The 22,741-nt window shown below is 38.7% G+C and overlaps 5 protein-coding genes across 7 annotated transcripts; all 5 read right to left on the bottom strand.

Moving 5' to 3' along the window:
• Positions 1 to 3,741: 3,741 nt before the first annotated feature.
• LOC137723647 (uncharacterized) lies at positions 3,742 to 5,610 on the bottom strand. Its single transcript, XM_068462845.2, has 5 exons — positions 5,400 to 5,610; positions 5,031 to 5,247; positions 4,870 to 4,942; positions 4,610 to 4,775; positions 3,742 to 4,089 (listed from the first exon to the last, which is right to left on the bottom strand). The coding sequence occupies exons 2-5, from the start codon at positions 5,194 to 5,196 to the stop codon at positions 3,982 to 3,984; spliced, it is 513 nt and encodes a 170-aa protein (XP_068318946.1). The 5' UTR covers positions 5,197 to 5,247; positions 5,400 to 5,610; the 3' UTR covers positions 3,742 to 3,981.
• Positions 5,611 to 6,356: 746 nt separating this feature from the next.
• On the bottom strand, positions 6,357 to 8,108 carry LHCB4.1 (light harvesting complex photosystem II). Its single transcript, XM_068462737.2, has 2 exons — positions 7,561 to 8,108; positions 6,357 to 6,910 (listed from the first exon to the last, which is right to left on the bottom strand). The coding sequence occupies exons 1-2, from the start codon at positions 8,059 to 8,061 to the stop codon at positions 6,551 to 6,553; spliced, it is 861 nt and encodes a 286-aa protein (XP_068318838.1). The 5' UTR covers positions 8,062 to 8,108; the 3' UTR covers positions 6,357 to 6,550.
• A 1,018-nt stretch (positions 8,109 to 9,126) lies between these two features.
• Positions 9,127 to 11,687, bottom strand: LOC137723061 (E3 ubiquitin-protein ligase AIRP2). The gene is made up of 5 exons (XM_068462217.2): positions 11,312 to 11,687; positions 10,539 to 10,689; positions 10,321 to 10,387; positions 9,973 to 10,207; positions 9,127 to 9,536 (listed from the first exon to the last, which is right to left on the bottom strand). The coding sequence occupies exons 1-5, from the start codon at positions 11,434 to 11,436 to the stop codon at positions 9,329 to 9,331; spliced, it is 786 nt and encodes a 261-aa protein (XP_068318318.1). The 5' UTR covers positions 11,437 to 11,687; the 3' UTR covers positions 9,127 to 9,328.
• A 2,732-nt stretch (positions 11,688 to 14,419) lies between these two features.
• On the bottom strand, positions 14,420 to 18,185 carry RUS5 (root UVB sensitive protein (Protein of unknown function, DUF647)). 3 transcript variants are annotated; one of them, XM_068462113.2, is made up of 15 exons: positions 17,771 to 18,185; positions 17,622 to 17,681; positions 17,356 to 17,513; positions 17,154 to 17,254; positions 17,005 to 17,063; positions 16,748 to 16,794; positions 16,588 to 16,666; positions 16,428 to 16,500; positions 16,138 to 16,227; positions 15,910 to 15,969; positions 15,683 to 15,796; positions 15,516 to 15,576; positions 15,311 to 15,429; positions 15,115 to 15,207; positions 14,420 to 15,020 (listed from the first exon to the last, which is right to left on the bottom strand). In XM_068462113.2, the coding sequence occupies exons 1-15, from the start codon at positions 17,944 to 17,946 to the stop codon at positions 14,790 to 14,792; spliced, it is 1,521 nt and encodes a 506-aa protein (XP_068318214.1). In that variant the 5' UTR covers positions 17,947 to 18,185; the 3' UTR covers positions 14,420 to 14,789. The 3 variants fall into 3 exon arrangements, with proteins under 3 accessions (XP_068318214.1, XP_088548854.1, XP_068318215.1); XM_088692728.1 differs by having other exon boundaries at positions 14,420 to 15,036; positions 17,771 to 18,130; XM_068462114.2 differs by having other exon boundaries at positions 17,154 to 17,213; positions 17,771 to 17,852.
• A 414-nt stretch (positions 18,186 to 18,599) lies between these two features.
• Positions 18,600 to 22,048, bottom strand: TAAC (thylakoid ATP/ADP carrier). The gene is made up of 10 exons (XM_068462363.2): positions 21,564 to 22,048; positions 20,979 to 21,035; positions 20,626 to 20,688; positions 20,461 to 20,517; positions 20,289 to 20,372; positions 19,982 to 20,050; positions 19,789 to 19,901; positions 19,531 to 19,700; positions 19,219 to 19,297; positions 18,600 to 19,049 (listed from the first exon to the last, which is right to left on the bottom strand). The coding sequence occupies exons 1-10, from the start codon at positions 21,912 to 21,914 to the stop codon at positions 18,950 to 18,952; spliced, it is 1,143 nt and encodes a 380-aa protein (XP_068318464.1). The 5' UTR covers positions 21,915 to 22,048; the 3' UTR covers positions 18,600 to 18,949.
• Between the last annotated feature and the right edge of the window lie 693 nt (positions 22,049 to 22,741).

Raw genomic sequence — 22,741 nt, forward strand, 5'->3', positions numbered from 1 at the left:
GTTGGAAACGAGTTCATATGAATGGAGAATTATATATGAAGGGTTATGAGTCGCCCACATAATATCTCCATAAATAAATCCTTCAAATATACATGGAAGCAAATTGCTTTGTATAAATTCTAGAGGAAAATGTGTCATGAAATGTAGAAAATCCCTGAAGGATTCAAATTGCTTGAAGAAAGCCTCGGAAGGGTAAAGCATGAAATATGTACTCAATACCAATGAATGGTATGAATTGCCTTAGTGAGTACTTCCATTATGGTATTGTTGCAACATACTAAAATCTCTTGCAAGAGTTGATGATGTTAAATTGGGACTCCTGAAGAGTTAAGAAAGATTATAAAGTGTTGAGAGAAATATTGTCTCGAACTGCAGAATCGAACAATATGTCAACACGAATCTTATCCATGATGTTTACGACATTAAAGAATCATATGGATTGAAGATTATGAGTTGAATACTCAAATAATTAATACACTAAGAATGATCATTTATCTTCGCGAGGGGTAAGGATAAATTGATATTTGGTCCAGAAGTACCACATCTTAGTGAAATATATGCTTTATTGTATTTAACACAATACACTGAATGAAATAAAGCTTATATCTCCGAGAAATTACATACACATGAGTTAAAACAAACAAATAGGAGGGATCCTTTACAAAGGTTGCTCATGTGAAACCTCAGTACTCGGAAGTACCCCAGAAGGGGAAGACACCAGAAGTTGATTATTTGGAGTCTCAATACTTGGTGGAACTCCAGACAGCTAAGACAATGGATGTCTTTGGAATAAAGACTCGAACCCCCGATTGTCATTTTGAGTCCGACCTTCGGATTCCAGTAGCTGGTCGAGTTTTCTTTTCATGCTCGTAGAGTAATTATTTGCAAGCATGTGTAACACTTTATTCTCATGCTTAAGCCCTCTAATCTCTTGTTTAAGACTTGCCACCTCAGCCATTAATGATTCAACTTGGTGGGTTCGAGCAAGTAAGCGCTGGCCCATATTGGATACAGAGCCCGCACATTGAACACTGAGTGCCAATGAGTCTTGAACGGCCGCTTCATCAGACCGGTTTGAAAGGATTATGTTGTCCTTTGGAGTGAGAAAATTCCTGGCTACCACTGTAGCAGTTATGTTATCCTTCATCACAGAGTCCCCAACCGTAAGAGGACCATTAGAAGATGAGAAGGACGAGCGCCATATGTTATCCTGACGCTGCTCGTCTGTATCAATCCTGAGACTCAAATCTAAGCAAATGTTAGATGGGCAAGCCATTTTCAGAAATGATGAAGGAAGTCAGATAAAATCTCAGAAGTGCAAGAAAGGGAAATTTCTGCAGGCAACAATTTTCTGAGTGTTTCTGAACAAAATTGATATCTCTATAAAAGGAGGGGCAACATGACCACTTATTCAAAAATCGAAGAGACACCGATTTTCGAATTTCAAAAGCCGGATTTCTCTGCATGATGTCTGTCAACATTTTCTCAGACGCAATCTCAGCTCTTGGATATCACGTGCAACTTTGTCAAAGATCTCTGATAAAGTTGAAAACGCGTGAATCTTACTGTTCTAATTACACCACAGTTGCTGATAAGAGTAAAGGCACATCACTACTACCTGCTATTGGGAAATCCATATATATGTCAACCTCTGTCCTCCATGGCAAGGCAGAACTGAAAAATATTTAACTCTTCCTCATCTCCGAGAATGCATCTTTCACAAAGTATCTCGAAATACTCAGTTTTCTTCCTCTCTGAAAATACATCTACAAACAAGTCACACCAGAGTAAGAGTATCTCATATCATCAGGGATGAGAGCAAGAGTATCTCATATCATGCAATCTCCCTGTCCTTTCCTTTGTCCTTGTTCTTACCTGCCAAGACAAGGACAAAGAAAGCAATATGTCGGAACCTCCACTCAAACTTTCGTTGCCACCAAGAAGTGATGGTCCATTCAAATACAAGGTTTGCATCCCACTCCTGTATCAGAGGACAAATACTACACGAGAAGATGCCAAACCTGCATAAGGAAAATACCACTTCTGCAAGGGGAGCAAGTAAGGCAAGTGAAAATGATACATTGAAGCCTGTGGAGACAACCACAACAAACACATGTCAGTTCATCCCCGACAAAGTCTAAGATCACTTGTCACATGAAGCTCCTCATGGTCCAATTTCATTCAAGATCAAGCCTAGACGGTCTTTGAAGAAATCACAAGTCCGATTCAAGATTAAGTGTCCACCACCCTTGAATCAAATTCAGCTCCAGATAAAATAGGTAAATTCAGACCTTTGGAGGAAGTCTAGCAGAAGACCCTCTAACCCAGTTCAAGAACAAGTCTGTGGAAAGTTAACAACAAGTGAAACACCTCATTCGACAACTATCACCGCTAAGAGACTAAAGTAGCAGGATCAATGATCAGCCTAAAGAATGTGAAATCAGGGGGAGAAACTCATCAAGGGGGAGCATCCAAAAATAGATCAAGATTTTAACGAGGCAACTAATGTTGATATGTGGGCATCCAAGGGGGAGTGTTGAAAATACTAGTGGGTAATGAATGCCCACAGTATTGAATACCTGCCACAACATTGAAAACATTGCCAAAGGGTTGAAAACCTTGGCAGAATATTGATATGTGGAGATTGTAATGTCAAAGATGTGTACTTGGAGTTGCTCTATAAATAGAGCACTCCGTATACTTTGAAGAGAGAGCACAGAGAGAAAAAGAGACGAGGGAAGAGAAAGAGAGGAAGAGGAGAGGAGAGAATTAATAGAGTTATCTTTGTACTCTTATTATTCCAATTATAATGAAAGCATCACTACTGCCCGAGGACGTACTCCAGTCACACTGACTGTAGAGGAACCTCGTAAATTTTGTGTCTTATTCCACTGCACACACACTGTCGATTTTACAACACATGGCCTATTGTTTGGTAAAACAACTCGTCGCCAATAGGAAAAGGCGACGGTAGAAAGGGGTTGGCGAAAGAGTGCGAGGAGGAAAATGCCATTATTTAGCGGGACATGGCATGAAGCCCAATGAGACTCTGATTTGGCTGGAGAACGGAGAGAAATATACAATTCACCAATCCCTTTCCCAAGAAGGTGCCAAAGGACACGAAGGAAACGTTTCACTTGGTGTGACTAGACCAAAGCAGAAAAGGCCAACCCAATCCAACTAGACATGGTTCCACAAGTCTAGCGCCTAAACATCTAGGCGGCTGTAATTAAATATATTATATAACATATAAATACGTAATTGCTCTTAGAACTCGGTGATCCCACATCCAACTAGACATGGTTTCACAAGTTTTATGCGGTCATGTGTTTACATTTGTTATCACGCGACTATTCAAGCTGTGATGAGAGATAAATACGTAATTGCTCTTAGAACTCAGTGATCCCACATCATATAACGTACCTTAATTCTTGAAGTGGTTTAAGGAGCTCTTGGTCACCCTTCCCTTACAAGTAGAATTTTAGGGGCAAGTTTCTGCTCTTAGTAATCGGTACTAGAGCTAGTTTCACCACGCAACTGAATCCAACTCCAGGGAAGGGGCAAGCCGCCTCAACGAAGGGCTACCGCTAGGTCAGGGTACAAAGCAAAACTTCCCCAGCCTCTAAATGAAATCAAACCAGTTGACAGAAAATTAACTCACAACGAAACTAAGTTTTTCTTGAAACGAAGTTTTTGTTGAATCAATAATCTAGAGACTGTTAAATTGACCAGTGGACGAGATTTAGCACAAGAAAATAACTAGATAGAGAACCAAACAAGAGCTAAGACAAAGGAACTTGATGAGCTGATGGCTAAACCTCAAGGAGGGCCGGAAGTTCAAACGACCTTACTTGATCTACCTTGACTAACAATATTCCAATAAAAGGCTGCTGCCATGGCAAATGGTCAAAATAAAAGAACTCCAGAAAGAAGAAGTATATGTTCTCCCGTTCAAAAGTGGGGATCAGCAGGTGTGTCCAACTATGATGATGAAATCGTGTCTTGCGGTGTTATTCTCTCAACAGCACCCATTCTCTGAGGAGGCCACACAATGTGGGTAACCCTTCCTTGAACTAAACCCAGAGGAATCTGCCAACAACAGCTTGTTTAACTTAGCCAAAGTGTCCAAAAAGTAGAAGAAAGCCAACATTTTCAAATTAATTTGCAAAAATGCAATATGAATTCTGATGCAGACAATTGAACAAAAACGATCATAGGTAACTTCTGAAAGAAATTCCTAAAACATGTCAAGCATTACAAAAACATCTAGCATAGCCTCGGGTTGCAAACTTCTTTCAAAATGATAAGTCTTGTGCTAATGCCAAACTAATTATCTATACAGCATTTCAACTTCATCGTGTCCTGAAATAACATACTGTCTCATTTAAACGATTTCCATCCTACTCCGCATTTCAAAATTTTTTAGAGTATGCATAAACAAGCAGAGTGATTTGCCATAAATATACAGAAGTAAGTTCAGATACCTAGTCTGCGAAGGGTTTCACATCTTTAGGCAGCAAATCAAAATAATGAAGGCCATGATGATAAATTATACTATCACTAAACTACTTGTTTGTAGTGCACAAACTTAGCAGTAAGGGGAACTTACTGGTCCAAACGACTTTGAATCCAAGCTAGAAGATGAATTGTCTCCCTCAACCCAACAATGTCCTTCTGGAATTTTCACCACATCATAGGAACGACGTGTTCCAATCCACTCACCAGGTAAGGCAGTTATTCTCTTTATGTGACTCTCCTTGTGGTTACTTGGGGAGCTGCAAAATGTTCCAACAAGTCTAGTTTCTTATTACAATTCACCAGACAGGCACACACAAATGGTATTCGACCAACATTGGGGGCAAAAATTACCGGAAAACTACCACGTCACCATGTGAAAACTTGTAGCTTTGAAGACACCGTTTCTCCACCAAAACATAGTCATCTGCAACCAAATCACAATCAGACCACTAAATAAACCATCACATTGCACAGCACAACAATCTTAATAAGATATCTTTCAATATACCAACCAATTGGCAAGCCCATCAAAGAAGTAGTTCCAGGGTTTAACGTAGGCGACATAGAGGAACCACGCACCGGAGCAACACTCGCAAATCGGTCTGAAACATATAAGCCTATGATCCCACATGTGAAAAACTTGTTGCCGAAATTCCACAAACCACTCCGAGTTCCCATGTCCAATCTTTTTCCGTAAATATTCACATTTCATGTGCAAAATGCAACCATCTGTAACATTATCATCAAATTTACCAAACATAAAAGACAGTTCATAACCAACGTAAAAGATTTATACAAGCAAAAACAGTATCCAGTCTCTCAGAGGCAAACAATCAAACACCTGGTGAGCCCAGTGGACGAGAGGGAAAGGAGAAGGTTACCATTAGGAATGTTTCGAATTAGCTGTCGAAGAAGCTTCCTTCGCCGGCCGGAGTCTTCTTTAATGGAGATAAGGCGGGAGGAGGTAGGTCGTGTACTGCCGCCGTCGTGGACTCGTGATTTGGAGGAGAAGCAGAGTCTGGAATATTTTTCGGATTTGAGCTAACAGATGCTTTTTGCTCAAAGGGATTTGAATTTTACCGGATTTGGGCCGTTTGAAGTTGCAAAAGTGGGAATTCTAAGCCCAATCCAATCAAAGAGTTAAGATTCTACTGGAGGAGGGGAGTTTGAATCTACAACGGTTGTAGTGATAAACACTCTTTGTGAATTTGAGCTATAAGACCTTGTAGAACTCTATCTTTCTTTTACGCGATAAAAAATGACTCCAATTAAGTTGATTTATTGTAGTTTCAATCGTTTTTTTAAAAGAAAACGACATTTTATAAGGAGTGAGATTCTTATTCGTCGCCAAATTGGTAAGTTATGTTATTATGCTTGAATCTCGAACTTGATATGCTATGTTTTCTTTTCTTCAATTGGGTCCTTAGGGTTTTGAATTTTTCAATTAGATAATTGTAATTAGAGTTTATTCACCCATAAGAATATCTTAAATAGTCGATCAAGGCTAAAAGAAAATTGGTGAATGCAATATGTTTATTTTCAATCAAGTTTATAAAGTGAAAATAGGTTAACTTTTTCTACCTTAAAAAAGGAGTAGTTGATGACTTCATGATTTCGACACATAAGTCTATCGTATCGGATATTGGGAAGACTCATAAAGACATTTCCACATTCCCTATCCACCATCATGTGATTCATCAGCGCCAGAATCAAACTCAGAACGTGTCATATAAAATACGAGTCTAGAATTCATCTCCAACCACTGAGTCGTCTCATGGTGGTTAAAAAATATACTTATTAACTCGAAATAAATTGTTTTACGTCTAAAGCAAGCAATGTAACATATCAACCATGTAGTCATTTAGCAAATAGGAAAAGCTCACATGCCATTGCATACACTAATCCTTTGATCCCATCACAATCTTTACAAGCTTAAGCAGTACATATCATGATTCAGCTAATTAACCAACGGTACATGATCATGGTCTACTGATTAAAAAACCAAACATGATATGCACATAAAGATACTTCTCTAAGAAGAGAAGGCGTCAATAATGGTGGTGTGGAGCGGGTCACTCAAATGGGTAGCCCAGTTATTAAGTGGTCCCTTCCCGGTGACGGCGGCTTGCACGGCAAACCCCAGGAACGCAACCATGGCGAGGCGGGCGTGCTTGATTTCGGCCAGCTGAAGAGTGGCCTTCTTTTCCGGGTCAGCAGCAAGACCCAACGGGTCGAAGAACTTGCCACCCGGGTACAACCTCTTTTCCGGGTCGAGCTCGGCGTTCCTCTGGAACTCGATGTAACCAATCACTAGAACTTCGATCCAGATCAACGTGGTTAGCGAGAAAGGGAGTGGCTGACCCAAGTAGGATGATCCTTCGATGAGCTCCACCTGTACAAATAGGTCAACATAATTAGTGTTGACTGTGTGAAGTGAACAGGCGAAAAAAATACACTTCATGTAAGCATTTTAAAAGATACTAGACACTAGTTAGGTGGTGGATTAAAGTCTAGGGCTAAGGTTGGATTTAAGAAAATTTGTTATATATTGTATAAATAAGTGTCTACTTCTACTTAAAAAAAAATACATAATTTTATTGAGATACTAACTTGCAAAATAGAATGATATATAAATTATAAAGTATTAGAAGTTAATGAAAATATGAGAAACAAACATATAATATGTATTCATCTAAATATTTAACAAGTTTTTTAAAATTTATTAAAAAAAAATGCAAACTGAAAGTTATGTATTTTATGTCTAAATGAGAGATATAACTTAGGCGGATGCTTAGACAAATATGAGCAGATTAAACGAACGCCTAAACAGGTCTAAACGTTTTTTATTAATTTTCAAACGACTAGAGATTAATCGACGTGGTAACCATAGAAAGAGCCTAATTTGTTTCTTTGTTACTCTCTGAATTTTTTCTATTTAAGTGATCGTGAGGAGTGAATCAAATGACGAACTTCGTAACGAGGGAGAATATAGTCAATTTGATTTGGCGCCAAATCAAAACATGAAAAATGGAAGTTAAGTACCTTTCCGGCGTCTTGCCATGTGATACCGGTGACGGACTCAACAGTGAGAGCACCGAGCGTGGCGAGCATGGCCCACCTTCCATGAATCAGCTCGCACTCCCTAAACCTCTGCAGCCCAAACACCTCCGTGTAAGGCTGAAACGGCGTCGACTGGACGTCCGCGGTTTCGGTTCGGGTCCCGATAACGTCACCCGCCAAGTTCTTGGCCAAATTCTGGTCCAACCCGTCGTAGTCGTACTGTAAATACTCCGCGGGTTTGCCCAAACCGAACGGGTCGAACCCGTAGTCGCCCACCAAGCTCCCGTCCAGCCATTCAGGAGCCTTGGCGCCCGGGTACCAGAGCGGGCGGTCTGTTGAGAAAGTGGGTTTTGTTTTCTTGGGCTTCTTGGCGCCGAATCCGAAACGGGCCTGGACCCGTCCCGAGTTCGAGTACGCGTCGGTCGGAAGGCGTGTCCCGATGAATGAGGATGCAGCGGCGGCAGCAGCTGTGGTTGTTGCCATGGTTGTGTGCTAAGATTGCAATGTATGTTTTAAGTGAATTTGGTTGGGATTTATGTGGAGGTGGAAGTTGAAGTATTTTATCGGGTTCGAATGGATGATCCGATGTGGCGGGTTCGTGGGCGTTGGATTGAGGAGAGTATCCATCTGACGGCTGTGAGGGTATCGGCCTTATCTTTGCCTTATCTGAAGAGAGGGGGGGGGGGGGGGGGTTTTGGAAATTTGTACACAATTGACTGTTGTGGCATTTCTTGTGGCTGAGGTTACAAGTACCATAAAATCTAGTTTGTTTTTTTCTTGTGGTTGCCACTTCCTCAGTGATTTCTTCCATTTCGTATTAATTTGGTACAACAGAGCATTGCTCGACTTTTTTTTTTCCTTAAACGAGTAATTTATTTTTACCACTACTTTTAACTTTTTTTTTTTTTTTTTTACCTAAAACTGTGAATTATGTGAGATAAAGGTGTTTTCCTAAAGCTCAATCCACAAGGAAGACCCAAGGTGTCTTAGCATAAACCCATAAGATTAGAAAATAACTTACATATCAAGGCTTATTTTTATCACAACTTTTAGTTTTTTTTCATCCAAAACTGTGAAACAAAATGTTGAAGTTGAATGTTTACCAAACACAATTTTTTTTTTGATATCCGTTTTTTTTCTTTTAAAACTCATCGGTACCAAGCTAGTACTACATAGGATCAAAGCAATGCCATCAAAATGCACTTGTTTCTGTACATATATGCCCACCTCTTTTGGATATTAATATCTGAACAGTTGATTCTATGTTGTAATGTTCAGCTTTAGATGCGTCTTTGTCTTTTTAAGAGAGCTTGTGCATAAGCATCTGAAAATTGTAATGTCATGTGTAGGTCACTATCGGCACGGCGTCTACCGCGGTCTGGATGATCGACGTGTGTGCGGCAGCGCCGCATCTTCCACCAAACAGGTTCCCGGCCCTTGGAAGAAAAATCGGAAACTGGTTGCTTACACACCGTGTTCCGCCTTGCCTTTCCACCAATAAAGAAAACAACTTTCATGCTTGCTTACAAAGATAAGGAACCTCTAAACTAACACAAATAAAATGGTAGTATTGCAATTAATTACAAATTAAAGAAAAAATTGTCAAAGTAATGCAACACTATTTACATTTTCCAATTTAAATGGGAAATATGGAAAGAATTGTAACGAGAATGTCCCAGTTGATACTCCAGCCCCTGTTAATTGTCCTTACTGATAACAAGGACCGAAAGAACATGCGAGTATGAACCCCTTACCGACGAAGATCATACGAAACAAACGCAGGATTTGGGGCGATGAGAGGAAGCTTATCGATGTACATAAAAAGTCTCTTCGAATTCTCCCTAGAGATTGCAGACAGATCAACAATCTCGCTGTTGCTGGTGTAGATCCAAAGATCACTTGAGTTGACTCTTTTGAGACTGTCCCGACAGAAGGGGCACGATTGAGACCGCGTACGCCTACACAAATCAAAGGGGAAATCTTCTCAGCTGTGCATATTTGCATGAATTGGTGTAGCCAAAGGAAAAACATACGTCTTAGATTCCGATTATATATGCTAGTGACGACTCGACCTTCGTGCTATGTTATCACTTATGAGAACCGAACATCATCTTCTCACTTTCAATTCATTCTTGTTAGTGTTTGTCTAACTGTAATTCACTCTTGCAGTATAGAAACGTCTACCCTAGAAATATTTCCGTCATCTGGTATATCGACTGCTAAATTTCGAAGTATACCGATCTAAATTATTGTGTTTCAGCCAAATTTCAGCCTATCTATGTGCAAGTAAAGATTACTAGAATCTTCAACCACTTGTGCTTTCGTTAAGAAAAATGAGAAAATAAAATCAACAAGCAAAAGGGGAAAACGAAGGACAAAGTAACAGCTGCTTACCAGTTTCGGTAGCACTTCATACACATAGAATGACTGCAATTGGGCAATACGACCTTGCTGTTCATCTCCATGCAAATACCACATTCTTCTTCTCGCTCTAAATCAATTTCAGTGAGCTTTCCTTTGTCCGTCTCATTTTTTCTCTTGTACTTGGCGGATAAGATTTCTTTCTGTTTCCTATCTTCTACATCAGTCATTCCTCTCTGGAGTTGCAATAACGAGGGAAATATCACGCCTGTTTTGAAACAGTCAAAATGGCATTGCTAAACAGTTGTACATCGTTATTTTATAAACACTTCTGTTCAAGAATTCGAATAAAAGAACACAAATCGCCGTCAATTTACTTACCATAGAACTCTTTTAGACTAGCTTCTCTTTCATGAATAGACATGGTGGTCTTCCCATCCTCGTACGCCTGCGACAAAATTGACACCATCACAGCAAAGACAAGAAGCTACCATTTCTTTATTACCAATACACCAGATTAAAAGTTGGACGGAGGGGTCACTATCTATCAACTAAGCTAAAAATAACATTACATAGGCGTGGAATAAACTGCAATTCACCTTGTATATTAGAATTCTGAGCAATCCCAAGGCTCCAGCAAGGTGACAATCAGTCCACCGAATAAGAAACCAGAAGAATTGTGCGGCCGGCCTATAGGATAATCTCATTTGGAGGCAGGCCCCGTCGTATTCCCTCGGATAATCAGAAGCCCTGTATACAATAAAATTTCAATGGATAAAACCCATAAGATACATCTCTCCCTCAGAAAATTCCAAAGCAAATGATGCATCAAAACAAAATTTTAAGAAAGTAAAACATTAGATTATGCAGTGCACCAACAAAAGTTCCCAGATTGGCAAGATGCGAACAGGATCAGGATATTATCCTATATCAAAATTAACTGCAGATTTAAAGTTCTACCGAAATAAGTTATCCAATCCACCACACAAATCAGTGTAAAAGCAGAAAGAACAAGCTCAAATCCCCCTATACCAAATAGTAAGAATTTGAACAAGAACAACTACCAAATCAAGAGGCAGTTTGGATACATCGAGCCTAACATCGGAAACAGAAGTGAATTGTTCAACATATAAGTAAATTCTGCAATGCTAAGTACATGAAAAAAATCCAGAAACATAAGAGATTAACAAAAATTATGTGAAACAGAGAGCCCAAATTCTGAAAAATCATCAAATTGCTAATACGATAATTTTCCATAAAAATCACATAAACCCAAGGGAAAAATTGGGAATTGGGTACGACCCAGAATCTGAAAGTTTTATAAAATTAACAAAACGGGATGAAATTTGAGAGAAAGAACAGGAGTTCTTACAGAGTGTTGGCGAACTGGATATCAGCTTCGAGCGCCTTGATAGAATCCTTGAAAGACTTACGCATTTTGCTTTTCTTGATCGTTTTTACTATTTTCTCATCCCTCCCATAGAAAACCCTAAACATCCATCACTCCCAACCACCTCAAAAATCCTCTCTCTCCAAAAACAGCAGAAAATATATGACCCCTTCTCTCTCTACAACCGGAAGAAAAATCTGATCAAAACTTATAAAACTGGTTTTTGTGTTTGTGAATCTGTAACTCCTCAGGTGTTAGAGAGAGAGAGAATCGTGCACACTGTGAAGGGTTTTAGAGAGAGAGAGAGAGAGAGGGGTTGGGGCTTACTTGGTTTTCGCTTAGAGCACACGTAACAGTCTATTAATGAAGAAAAGAAGAAGAGCGAAAAAGAACAGAAAAGAAAATATTAATTGTGAAATAACTAATTTGCCCTTCTCTACCCGCTTCGGGATTCATGACGAGACCGTTTGCCGATATCTTTCATCATCACCGCGCGAGTGACCGTTTGGCCTACCGACTCGCGATTTATGTTTGCGGAAAACGACGTCGCTGAGGCGGTGGGTTGCAGAGGTGCTACGTGCACGGTGACAGGGACGAAGCTATATTCGAGCTGTGGGTGTGACGATCTGGTGCCACCGTTTGTTTGTGGGTCCCGCGCTTGGTGGTTGCTTCAAGCGCGACGTGTCGTGATTGGTGAAGGGACGGGGCCCTTTGAGCTGTATTGTAACCATTGTTCTCCGAATCTCTCTCACTAGATTTTAAGGATTTGAATATTCAGAGTTTTGAAATTTCATCCAACGACTATAAATAGAAAGTTTTTTTAAAAGTTATAATAATTATAATCGTTAAATCAAATTTTAAAGATCCAAATTTCCAAATTCCAAGAATTTGGTCGAAGAAATCCGTAGGAATCTCTTCCCTTGTTCATCATGGAGTCGGGAGTATGCTATTATTATTGGCCTATTAAGTGAAAAATAATTGATATAATATAGCGACTCGGACATTTGGTTTTCATGCCCCATGTGAATGGAACTCTATCAGTTTGTACAACGAATAGAGTTCGTTTTTCGTAGAGATTTTTTTCGTAGAAATTGTATTATTGAATTAGAACGTTGCATAATGATAATTTTATTTTACATAAATTACTTTTCTTTTATTGCTTCAGTCAATTTTGTTTGAGCCGTATGAGGTGCATTTCTTTTATGCAAGGCATAAATACAGTAAAATAATCAAAGTAAATTAAGGGAAACCTGAATGTATGATATATCAACTTATAAATAGCACCACATGTGATGAGTGTTCTAAGTACACATAAAAATATTATCATCAAACATAATATAGGTAATCAATGTTAAGACAGATTAACTATAGTTAATATATAATGTATCTCATTGTTAATGTATGGTAATGCTAGAACCATATGGGATGGTGGTTCCCTGATGGGGAAAGATAATATATATATATATATATGCCATTAAAAAGGAGGTTTCTTGCAAAGTTGTAGTCCATAATCATGTATTTCTATTGCTTTAGAAATTAATTATTGTCCACCAACATTGTTTAACAAACACTAAGCAGAAAATAAAATAATTATCAAGATTAACACATTTTTTCTTATGCTGCACGGTGCGGAGTTGCCAATAAAAAATATCATAAAAAAATTACGGCATTTTGTACTGCTAAAACGTGCATAAAACTTCGTACATGTTGGTATATGAAAATGATTAAGTTAAAGACAATATTAATATTGATTAGAAATGAGAACTACTAATTTAAAATCTTAACGTGATATTAGAGTAGACATGCTAAAATTTTGACGACCAACGTATAGTTATTAACAAGATGGTGTACAAATTAGAATTATCTTCATCAAATACCACTACTAACATACATTAAGCATCGAACTGACAAACGCAAGCAAATGCAATCAAATAAGGATTAGAGACTTAATGATTGGTTAATTGGATGATAATGACAAGGCAACCCAAGAGAGATTGCATATGTGATCAACAAATTAATTAACTTGGCTGCAAACAAGGGCAAGCATTCCCTTTTTGTGATTCGACGTCAAACCACTAATTCAAGTTGTATATAATTAAGTGCTCCATGGACTATTATGCATCACAAATTCTTTTCAAATATAAGATCAATAGCACTGGGATCTATTAACCCTTATATTTTTTATGGTTAAACCGTGGTTCAATCGCGTGAATTATTATCCCATTGGAAATTGATTCTCTGAATTTTTTTTTAAATAAATTAACTCTGTGAACCAGGGTTGATTCAGTTGGTAAGGACGTGCTTGTGGTTGACCTCAATCCAAGTTGGATCCCCGCTGCCAACAGTTCTCGTTGGTGCGCAGCTTGTAAATTCTTTCGTAAATCCTTACCTGTAGCAGCTGGCAGTTAGATGTCACGCATAAGTTTTTTCTGGCTTGAGGTTGTGGGTATGCCTTGGTGCTGGTGGTGAGAGTAGGCAATCTTCCCTTAAACTTTTTGTTACAAAAAAAAAAAAAAAAAAAAAAAATCAACCAATTAACCACTCACTGAAATATTCGATGACATTACATCCACTTTGCCCTTAAATACTGGCATGACTTTACCCTCAAAATTGATTCACGTGCCAGTATTTGACGACAAGGTGGAGAAACTTCATCAAATTTGACGGGAAGGGGTTAATGGTTAATTTCAAATAGTTCAAGATTCAATATCAACTAGGATAATAATTTAGAGGTTAAACATCAATTTACTCATTTTTTAATACCAAAGATATTAAGGGAGAGAAGTACAAATATGGGATGTGTGCTGAAGTAAAAGCTTTTACCGTTTGAGCTACAAACTCTTGACAATCGCTTCTTTAGTTAAATTATATAGGAAATATTTGGTTTAATTCTTAATTCTTTTACTTTGCCACTGATTGGATGAGTAGTGAGTGGTAAGCTGTTTATTAAGAAAATCCAAAGCTAGAGTATGGGCAACAGGCAGAAACCTTCTAAAATGATCCAAGTTGAAACCTTGCCGTGCAAGATCCTTATCACTAGATTAACATAAAATGTAACTTCTAAGACAATATCTCTAATAGTATGGCCAATTTAAGTAAATAAAATTATATAATATAGGTTGATGTGGCATGTTGCTTACTTAAATGTTTTATGGGCAAACTTGGCTGTTCCAAAGTGGTACAAAATCGTATTTTTTTTGTAATTTTCTTTTACAAAAAAGGATCAGCTAGTGGCTTCGTCACGACAGTCCATCATTCTGGGGGTTGGGAAGACTCATAGAGGTATTTCACCCTCACCTTTTTACTACCATTGTGTGATTCCCCAGTGTTAGGAATTGAACCAGACCTCACCTTGGTACAATTTACTTCTTGGAAGAGCTATCCAAACCTCATCATCCTTGGTGCTTGTTCTGTCATCTGTGAAACCTACATGCCTATTTTGATGCCGGTATATGAAATCTCAAGCGGGGTTCAATTCATCAAGGGAGATTTCCTTGGGGACCTTCAGATTCATTTGATTTGTATCCCATCCACTTCCATTTAACTGCTGGATGAAGTCCTCGAACCGGTCTTCCATCTCCAACCGGCTTTCTGTAAGTTGGTCAAATGCATTTCCTAAGCTATTCCGGTTGGCATGGAGCCAATAAGCCTGCCACACACTTCGTAAGACCGAGATACTCGTAGCTCCAACCTGCATTAATATTATTCTTTTGTCATTTCAAGGTGGATGAAAAGTTGAGAACAACAATCTTCTGTATACCCTTACTAGCAATTTATATGCATACCTTGAACGAAACAAAGACCTCAAACTCGCTTATTTGTCGGTTCACGACAAGAATATACTTCTCCTTTGCGTATAATTCCAGAAGTTCCTTCACCTGTTATTAAGGGATGAAAGACGAGAAGATAAAAGAATGAAGGACTGTATAACAAACAACTGACAAACAGAGATGGTGAGATGTTTGTAAGCGTAACCTTTACCGTAGGAGCGGCTCTCTCTCCAGAAATCATCTCCTCCAAGGGCACACCAAATGTAATTCGTGGTTTCATGAATCTTTGCCATATTAATATGTTTTCTTCCCTATTGCAATCAACAACACCTAAATTAAACCACCAGAGAGAAAGGTCATTGTTTATGATCTAACATCTCTATAAGCAGAGGATGAGAAAAAGGTACATATCTTACCAGGTACAATAGAATGTAATACATGCGATTTAATCAGTAGACGAGCACGCTTAAGATTTAGCTGTAAGAAAGTAAAACAGAAAGAATAGTTTGTATATGAACTAACCCTTAAATCAAATCTCCTAGTTTTCCCCTTATTATCCAGTGCAAGAGAGAGACAGTCTTACCGAGTCAAATTGGAGAACAGAAAGTGATTGATAACGTAACCAAAGATGTAGTAGTCGCATGAACATCCATGTCGTTGCCAATACTGGGTATGCTTTTACAAGGCCTGGGGTGTCCTGCATTCACGATTCTAGATCATTTAAATACATCAACAAAAGAAGCTGGTCACTGCTAAGTTCACATTACTTTCTAGAGAATAAAGATCATCATCAGAAACAAAATAACTTACGAGGAACAGTATGCCCAAGCCCAAGCCAAGCAGCTGAGCAGCCACTTCCCATACTTCCTCCTGAAACATTTGATCAATTAATTATGAGAAGAGCGGTCTCTTTTAAAAATAGTTCAATGAAAGGGGGAAAGATATAGCGAGGCAATATTGCTTTACTCAAATCACGAGAAGTTTTTGTCTTCTTTTGTTGATTAAATAATTATGTGAAGTTTGATTAAAAAAAATGACCTTTGCTGCTATCTCCCCAAGATTTCCCTCAACTGCAAAATGATTTTGAATAACACGGTTTGAAGGATCTTTTAGCCCTCTCGCAACAGCCTGTTTAGATGCCAACATCATGTAAATATTGGAATTCTCAATCATCAGCTGAATGCTGCTATGGTGGAAAAATATAGAATTAAAATGACTAGAGGGAATAATGCATTTTTCAGGAACCAAACTTATAGAGATAACAGAAGCTAGTGCAGCAGATGTGATTGTACAACCAATCTAGGCAACATAGGACAGCAGTTCTATACCTTTGCAAGATTTCCGAGAGATGCCAATGGCAGGAAATAGGCAGGATACAATGGTGTAGTAAGATCGAAAATGCTGCATAATATATTAAAAATCTAATTACCCAACAATTCATTTTAATTTCAATCATGCAATATCCAACAGAAAGTTTGTTAGATGAACCTTCCAGCACTGCCAATAAAGTCTGCATACAAGCGCCACTGCTTTGGATCATCATCAAAAACATTTCCAAATCGCCCACCTGAAAAAGGAGAGCATAGTCACTGACAAAATTCAGCACATAACCTTGTATTCCATTTAGCTCTCTTTATGATTGGCAAACCGATAAATAAGCGTCCAACAGCTCCAATTCCATCTTTTGAAACCCATCTGCAGAAACAATCTTATAGCCTACAGTTCAGTCTAACAAAAAGAATTGATACACAAACGTTGCTTTATACATAAAAATGCTGAACAGATGATGTCCTTTGCTTTCGAGTCTTAGGCAAATCTCTAGATTCAAATCCTAGAAGTTGAACGTAACTTGCACGTATGATTCCACAAAAATTAAAGATACAGAAAACAAAAAGGAATATCCACCTTATAGCAGCCGCTGAAGCAGCAGCCGTACTGCCTGAGAAAGAGCCAACACCGACAGCCTGCAAGTAGCGCACGATTACAATGTAAAACACCATTTTCAAAAGACAAATGATTCATCCACTAACTAACTAACTAACTAACCAACCAACCTTTAGGAGACTAGATGTGACTAAGGTATGGCATATCCATGCAGTAACATTGGTAGGGAACTGTAACAACATGTACAACAAATAATCATCAGAAACCGATCCTGCACGAAAGTGAAAAACACGAAGTTAAAAACTTAGCACCGCGAATCATGTTTAGGTCTATTCTTCTATACAATCTATTAAATAAAGGTATGTCAGTCACCTGGGAAGCCTGCAGGAAAGATAAAATCTTTGACAATATCCGGAAGCCATGATAATTTTTCGTTGTTGAAATGTGAGCTCCCGGAACTATCTGATACCGAACCAATAAGTTCGTCCTCGACAAATGTCTGCACTTGAAATTCATCATCTACCACATACCTGCTCGCGAAACCAAACCACAATTCAATAAAAACAGCACAGAAATCAACACCATTTGGGGGTTTAAAATTTGAACAGGTTAATCAAATTTCAAATTTGCAATCTGACCTCTTAGCAGTGCCATTTCCATATCTCTCCACTAAAATCACTTGCGTCTGCCGTTGATTTCTGTTAAAAAAACACGAATTTACAATCCAATCCTACTCTTTTTCTTTTCCTGCAAAAATTTTCTCGGGAGCCAAACAGAGAACTCTTACCTGCCGTTTCCGGCTCGATTTTCGTCGTTAACATCTCCGTCTTGAGAGGAGGAGGAGGAGGAAGAGGATGCGACGGTTCGGAAACGGCAATGTCTGAAATTGAGAGGCTTTCGAGAAGATTTGTTGAAAGCGCAGGTAGGAAGCGAGAGTTGCAGAGCAGCAGCGCCACAAGGCATTGCGATTTGTTTGAAGGACCTTGAAAAGGGGGGGGGGGGAGTTTAATTAGGGTTTTTGAGGTTACAGAAGCTGCAGAGTCAGTCTTCTTCTTCTCCAAATCTCCACTGCTCGCTGCAGCAAAACGGAATTAACGGTCAAATCTATCTTCCATCTCTCTTCGATCCTCTACCACCCAAACTGTACGGACATTGAAAACGGAGTTTATGCCTACTTACCATACCCACCTTCCAAAACGACCTCGTTTGGCCCCCTGAATGGAGGCTTTAAAGTGAGAAGGGGATGCCAATGTGGTGGTGTCCAAACCCGTTACCCGCATTTTGACTTACGATACCAACAAGGTGTCTGTGATTTTATTTTTTTTTTTGGTCGAAGTTGTGTGATTAATTTAAGATACCATCATTTTGAGTTATCGTTTCATGCAGTTCCTCCTAACATATACCGTCAATGTATTTTCACAAGACTTTGTATCATTAGCCTGGAAATTGATGCATATAACTCAGAAATTGATGAAACATAAACAAGTTTTTTGCAGTAATACTTGCCTAGACACATTTTTCAGCAGTCATAAAATTTATGAACTAAGTGTCACAAACATGTTGACGTGTTATAATATCGTGTGTTCAATTCTGATAGAATTGAGCCAAGCAAAGAATTACTACATGAAAATTATATCAGAACAGCTTCCATTACCTGTAGCGATTACATTACAACAAGGGTTTCTACCTAACATAATCTCAAACTCACTGCATAGCCAGGTGGAATACAAAATTCCACAAAAAATAGGCAACCTAACTAGAACTAGAACTAGAACTAATGATTGTCCTACAAAAATAGAACCTCGGGACAAAGCATTCACTAGGCAGCTCAGTCCTCACAATACAAGTCCCACCTGATGTCGGGAACAAAATTCGGTGAAGGTTAAGCCTCCTAGTACTCGCGTAGTTTGGTGAGCCAAAAACAATACAGCAGCACAAAATGTTGGACAGTTCAACTGACAGCCTTTTAACTGTGTTTACTGCGATTTTCCTCCACAATTCTCTGAAACTCTTTTTGGCTGGTTGAAATGAGACGCTTGACCATGTCGTAAGTAGTGAGCCTAATGCTGCAGTTGAAAGAAGGAGATTTCATCAGCTAATACAGTACGAGGATTGAAAAATCGATAGATCCCCAAGCATGGAACAATAACCAAAACTGCGCTTAGGAATGAGATCATTCGACATATACTTTAACATAATGCGAGAGGGAAAAAATAGACAGGGTGTGCATGGAACCTGCTGTTCGGTAAAGTTTTCAAAGCATTAGGCAAGAAACCCCTATATAAGCCTACAAGTCCATCACGCTCCACAATACCTGCACAAGCAACATCAACTCAGATCAATGACTTTGACTATGGACCTAAAAATGTAACTTCATTACAAACAGAGACAGAAGCGACGAACAAGATAATAAAATTTTCCTATATACCATAACTTGAGTCCCACACACACACACAAACCTGTTAATAGAGAGAACATGTGTGAAAATATTTAACACCATGCGTCACTTGTATCTCAGTGCCAGATGGTAAAAATATTTAACACTACCTGGAATGGCATCCAAAACCGACTTGTAAGGTGTGCCCTTCATTTGCATCTGTCTTCTCACAGTGTCCAAAGGATAACATGTGAGTGTGGCAAGGGAAGCTGATACCAAACCCGTTAATAGAGATGCTTCAGCTTTCTTTTGAAAATCCTCCGGTAGAGACTTCTTCACCCTGCAATCCAAAGACAACTATAACTAACATAGAATACATTATCGTATTATCCTTATTGTGACAAAGAATGAGGTACGAGTGGACTCACAAGTCAAAAATGCAAAAGTTCATAGCAATATATGGAGCAATTCCAATCAGAGAAGGTCCAAGACCATAGTAGAAGGATGCAACTCCTTCCTCTTTTAGCATGTTTAAGGCAATCTGGAAACAACACTTCAAAATTCATCTTTCATGAAGATAATGGCAGCTATTCATAAATAACACTATCAGGTCAGTCATACCTCAGACATAGTTCGGTACCCTGGTTCAACTGCTAGGCGCAACCTCAGAACATCCAATGGATATGTTACCTACAAGGAGGAAAATGGTACATCTTTGAATAGTTCGACATAACAGGTAGAACGAAAAAAGGTAGATAAAAAAATCAACAATATTAAAGACTACCCATAGAGTAGACTTTAGAAGTAAAATACACGGTTTACATGTTCCATGGAGTACTACCCTGACAAACAGGTTGACGATAACACGAAAAGGCTCATCAAATAAAAATGTCGCAGTACCACAAATGACCATAAATGTATTACTCACAAAGGTGGATGTCATGCCAGCACAAGCACCTGCTGCAAGTCTTCCTAGAAGAGATAGCTCACCATCTTTGCCCCTAAAGAGTTTCTTCAAAATCAAATTAAAAAAGAAGCTTTAAGATCTGAATACATGGAATGTTATACAAACATTTTTGTAAAGAGGGTTTCACTATTACCTTGTAAGCTTCATAAGCAAAAAGCTGGACAGCACTGTAAGGGAGAATCCGTATCACCTAAACAATCAAAAGAATTTTCAAAAATTAAATGCAACTCAAGCAAACCCCTTCCGTAGAGCATGGGAAAGTAATATAACAAAATGGGAAATTTAATCAGCAAAGAACCTGAGGAAGGTTGCCTTTCCAGTACCCTTTAATCCCTTCTTCCTTCCCTATCATTGTTATAGCCTGCAGGGTATGACCCGACATTAAACATGAGGAGGTGATCATACAGGATAATGTCAAATGCTTCTAAAAGATATGTTAATAATAAAGTAATAAAATTTTGAAAGACCATAAACTACGCAACTCTTGAAAAAATCTTAAATCTACATTATGTAAGCCACAAAACCACAATATGAGAAATTAGCGAGCAGGCAATGGACTTGAATGCATGACTGTAAGACAAATGCATATAATTTATGAGGTTTTAAAAACTGGGCAGAGCCAGAGGATGGTCCGGACCAACCATAACATACCTCGACAAAACTGATAGCCTTCTTAGCGCTTTGTTGCCCAACTCGCACGCCATGAGTCTGCAAAGATGTGAACATATTTTCGAGTACTGAACATTTCCAATTAAACTACTACTTGATTTAGATCGAAAGCAATAGTGAAGAATACGATTTGCTGCTAATTTACGGCCCTTAACCACAATGCAATTAACAGAATAACAAATCAAATATTGAATTTTTTTTCCCCGCAATCAGAAATCTTTGCCTTCCTTGCAGCAAAAGCAACCACCCAGAATTACTTTTGAAAATTCCAGAGTAATGTATTCTGTTCTATGCTATTTTCTCAAATTAGCTACTTCCAAAATTCACAAATGCAAATAAAAATTCTAAATTTTGTAACGAATGCCTTCTTTAATTTCCCAGAAGCAACAAATTTTGAACATTCTATCTGTATTTTCACCGAAACCAGAAAGCAAAAGGCAAAGGGCCGCTCAATCTCTTGCATACGACGCCGTACGGAAGCATATCGGGTAATAAAATTGTGGGAAATGTAATAAAATTAAAGGTAGAGAGAGAGAGAGAGAGAGAGAGAGAGAGAGTTAAGAGCACCTGCATAAGAATCTTGATGCGGTCAAGCGGAGCCGTGACGCTCTTAGCGGCGGCTCCAGCGACGGCTCCGGCAGCAAACAGAGCAACGTCTTTGGGCACGCATGCGAGAATAGCCAACGGATGCTTCAACAGCTGAGCCGAGGTCGGCGAAAACTCGTTCCTCTGTTCTCCCCTTTCCGCCACCGAAATGCAGGCGAAATTGTACCGAGTACCGCCGCCGCTGCTGAAGCTGAGCTGCGCGGTCGTCCACAGCGTTTCGTGGTGGTCCGCGGCGTCGGTGAGGGCGCAGCGGGAGGCGTTGAGGCTCGGGATTCTCCGCCATGATACAATGGCTCTGGAATCTTCGGCCATGGCGCGGGAATTTTGAAGAAGGGAGGTGGAAGAATGAAGGGATAAGGCGAGGAAGGCAGTTGCAGAGCGAGAGAGAGCAGAGAGCACGGGAAGGCACACTTGTTCCAACTCTCAAATCTGTAGAGACAGGCGCGTATATGTTATTTGCTAATTTGGTAAGAAATGCGCGTGTTCTAAAAAGGAGGCGACCTTTGGGGGCCTTGTTCATTTGCTTATATTATGTATAATTCGGCTTTGTATAATATCTGACAACTAACTTTTTTTTTTTGGTTTTTTTTTTTTTTATTAACAAATGATATTATCTATATTAAAGAGGATGATTAATCTCACAATAGATTAGTAATAATATGATTTAAATTTACTTTTAGCGAGAATCAAACATAATACCACTTACTTACAAGTGAAGAAAAATATTGATATACCGTAATATTAAATAGCAATATACGAAAATGACTTAGATGGACGGAAAATTTTCACCACATGACTAATTTATTCACATGGTAATGTATTGTTGGATTGGAATATTACAATGACCAGGGCAGTTTGCCTTTTTATATTTTTTTATTTGAAAAACTAATTTATATTTTTATTAAAAATTATTAAAAAGAAAGAAATAAAGCAAAACCATGAAACCTAACCACCCACTAACATGGGAGTTTTTTTGTTTTTTTTTTTTTCTAAAGTTTTAAATTTAAATTCATTAAAAATTAAAACGTGGTGAATTATTTTAATTTTTTTGGTTCAATTGTAAATTTTGAAATTCTTAAAGGACAATTTATAGTATTTTGAATGTTTCACCATTTTGGGATACTCACTTTATGTACATA

This window comes from Pyrus communis, chromosome 4 (genome assembly GCF_041283825.1).
Source record: "Pyrus communis isolate YQ-2024b chromosome 4, ASM4128382v1, whole genome shotgun sequence".
NCBI classification, from domain to species: domain Eukaryota; kingdom Viridiplantae; phylum Streptophyta; class Magnoliopsida; order Rosales; family Rosaceae; genus Pyrus; species Pyrus communis.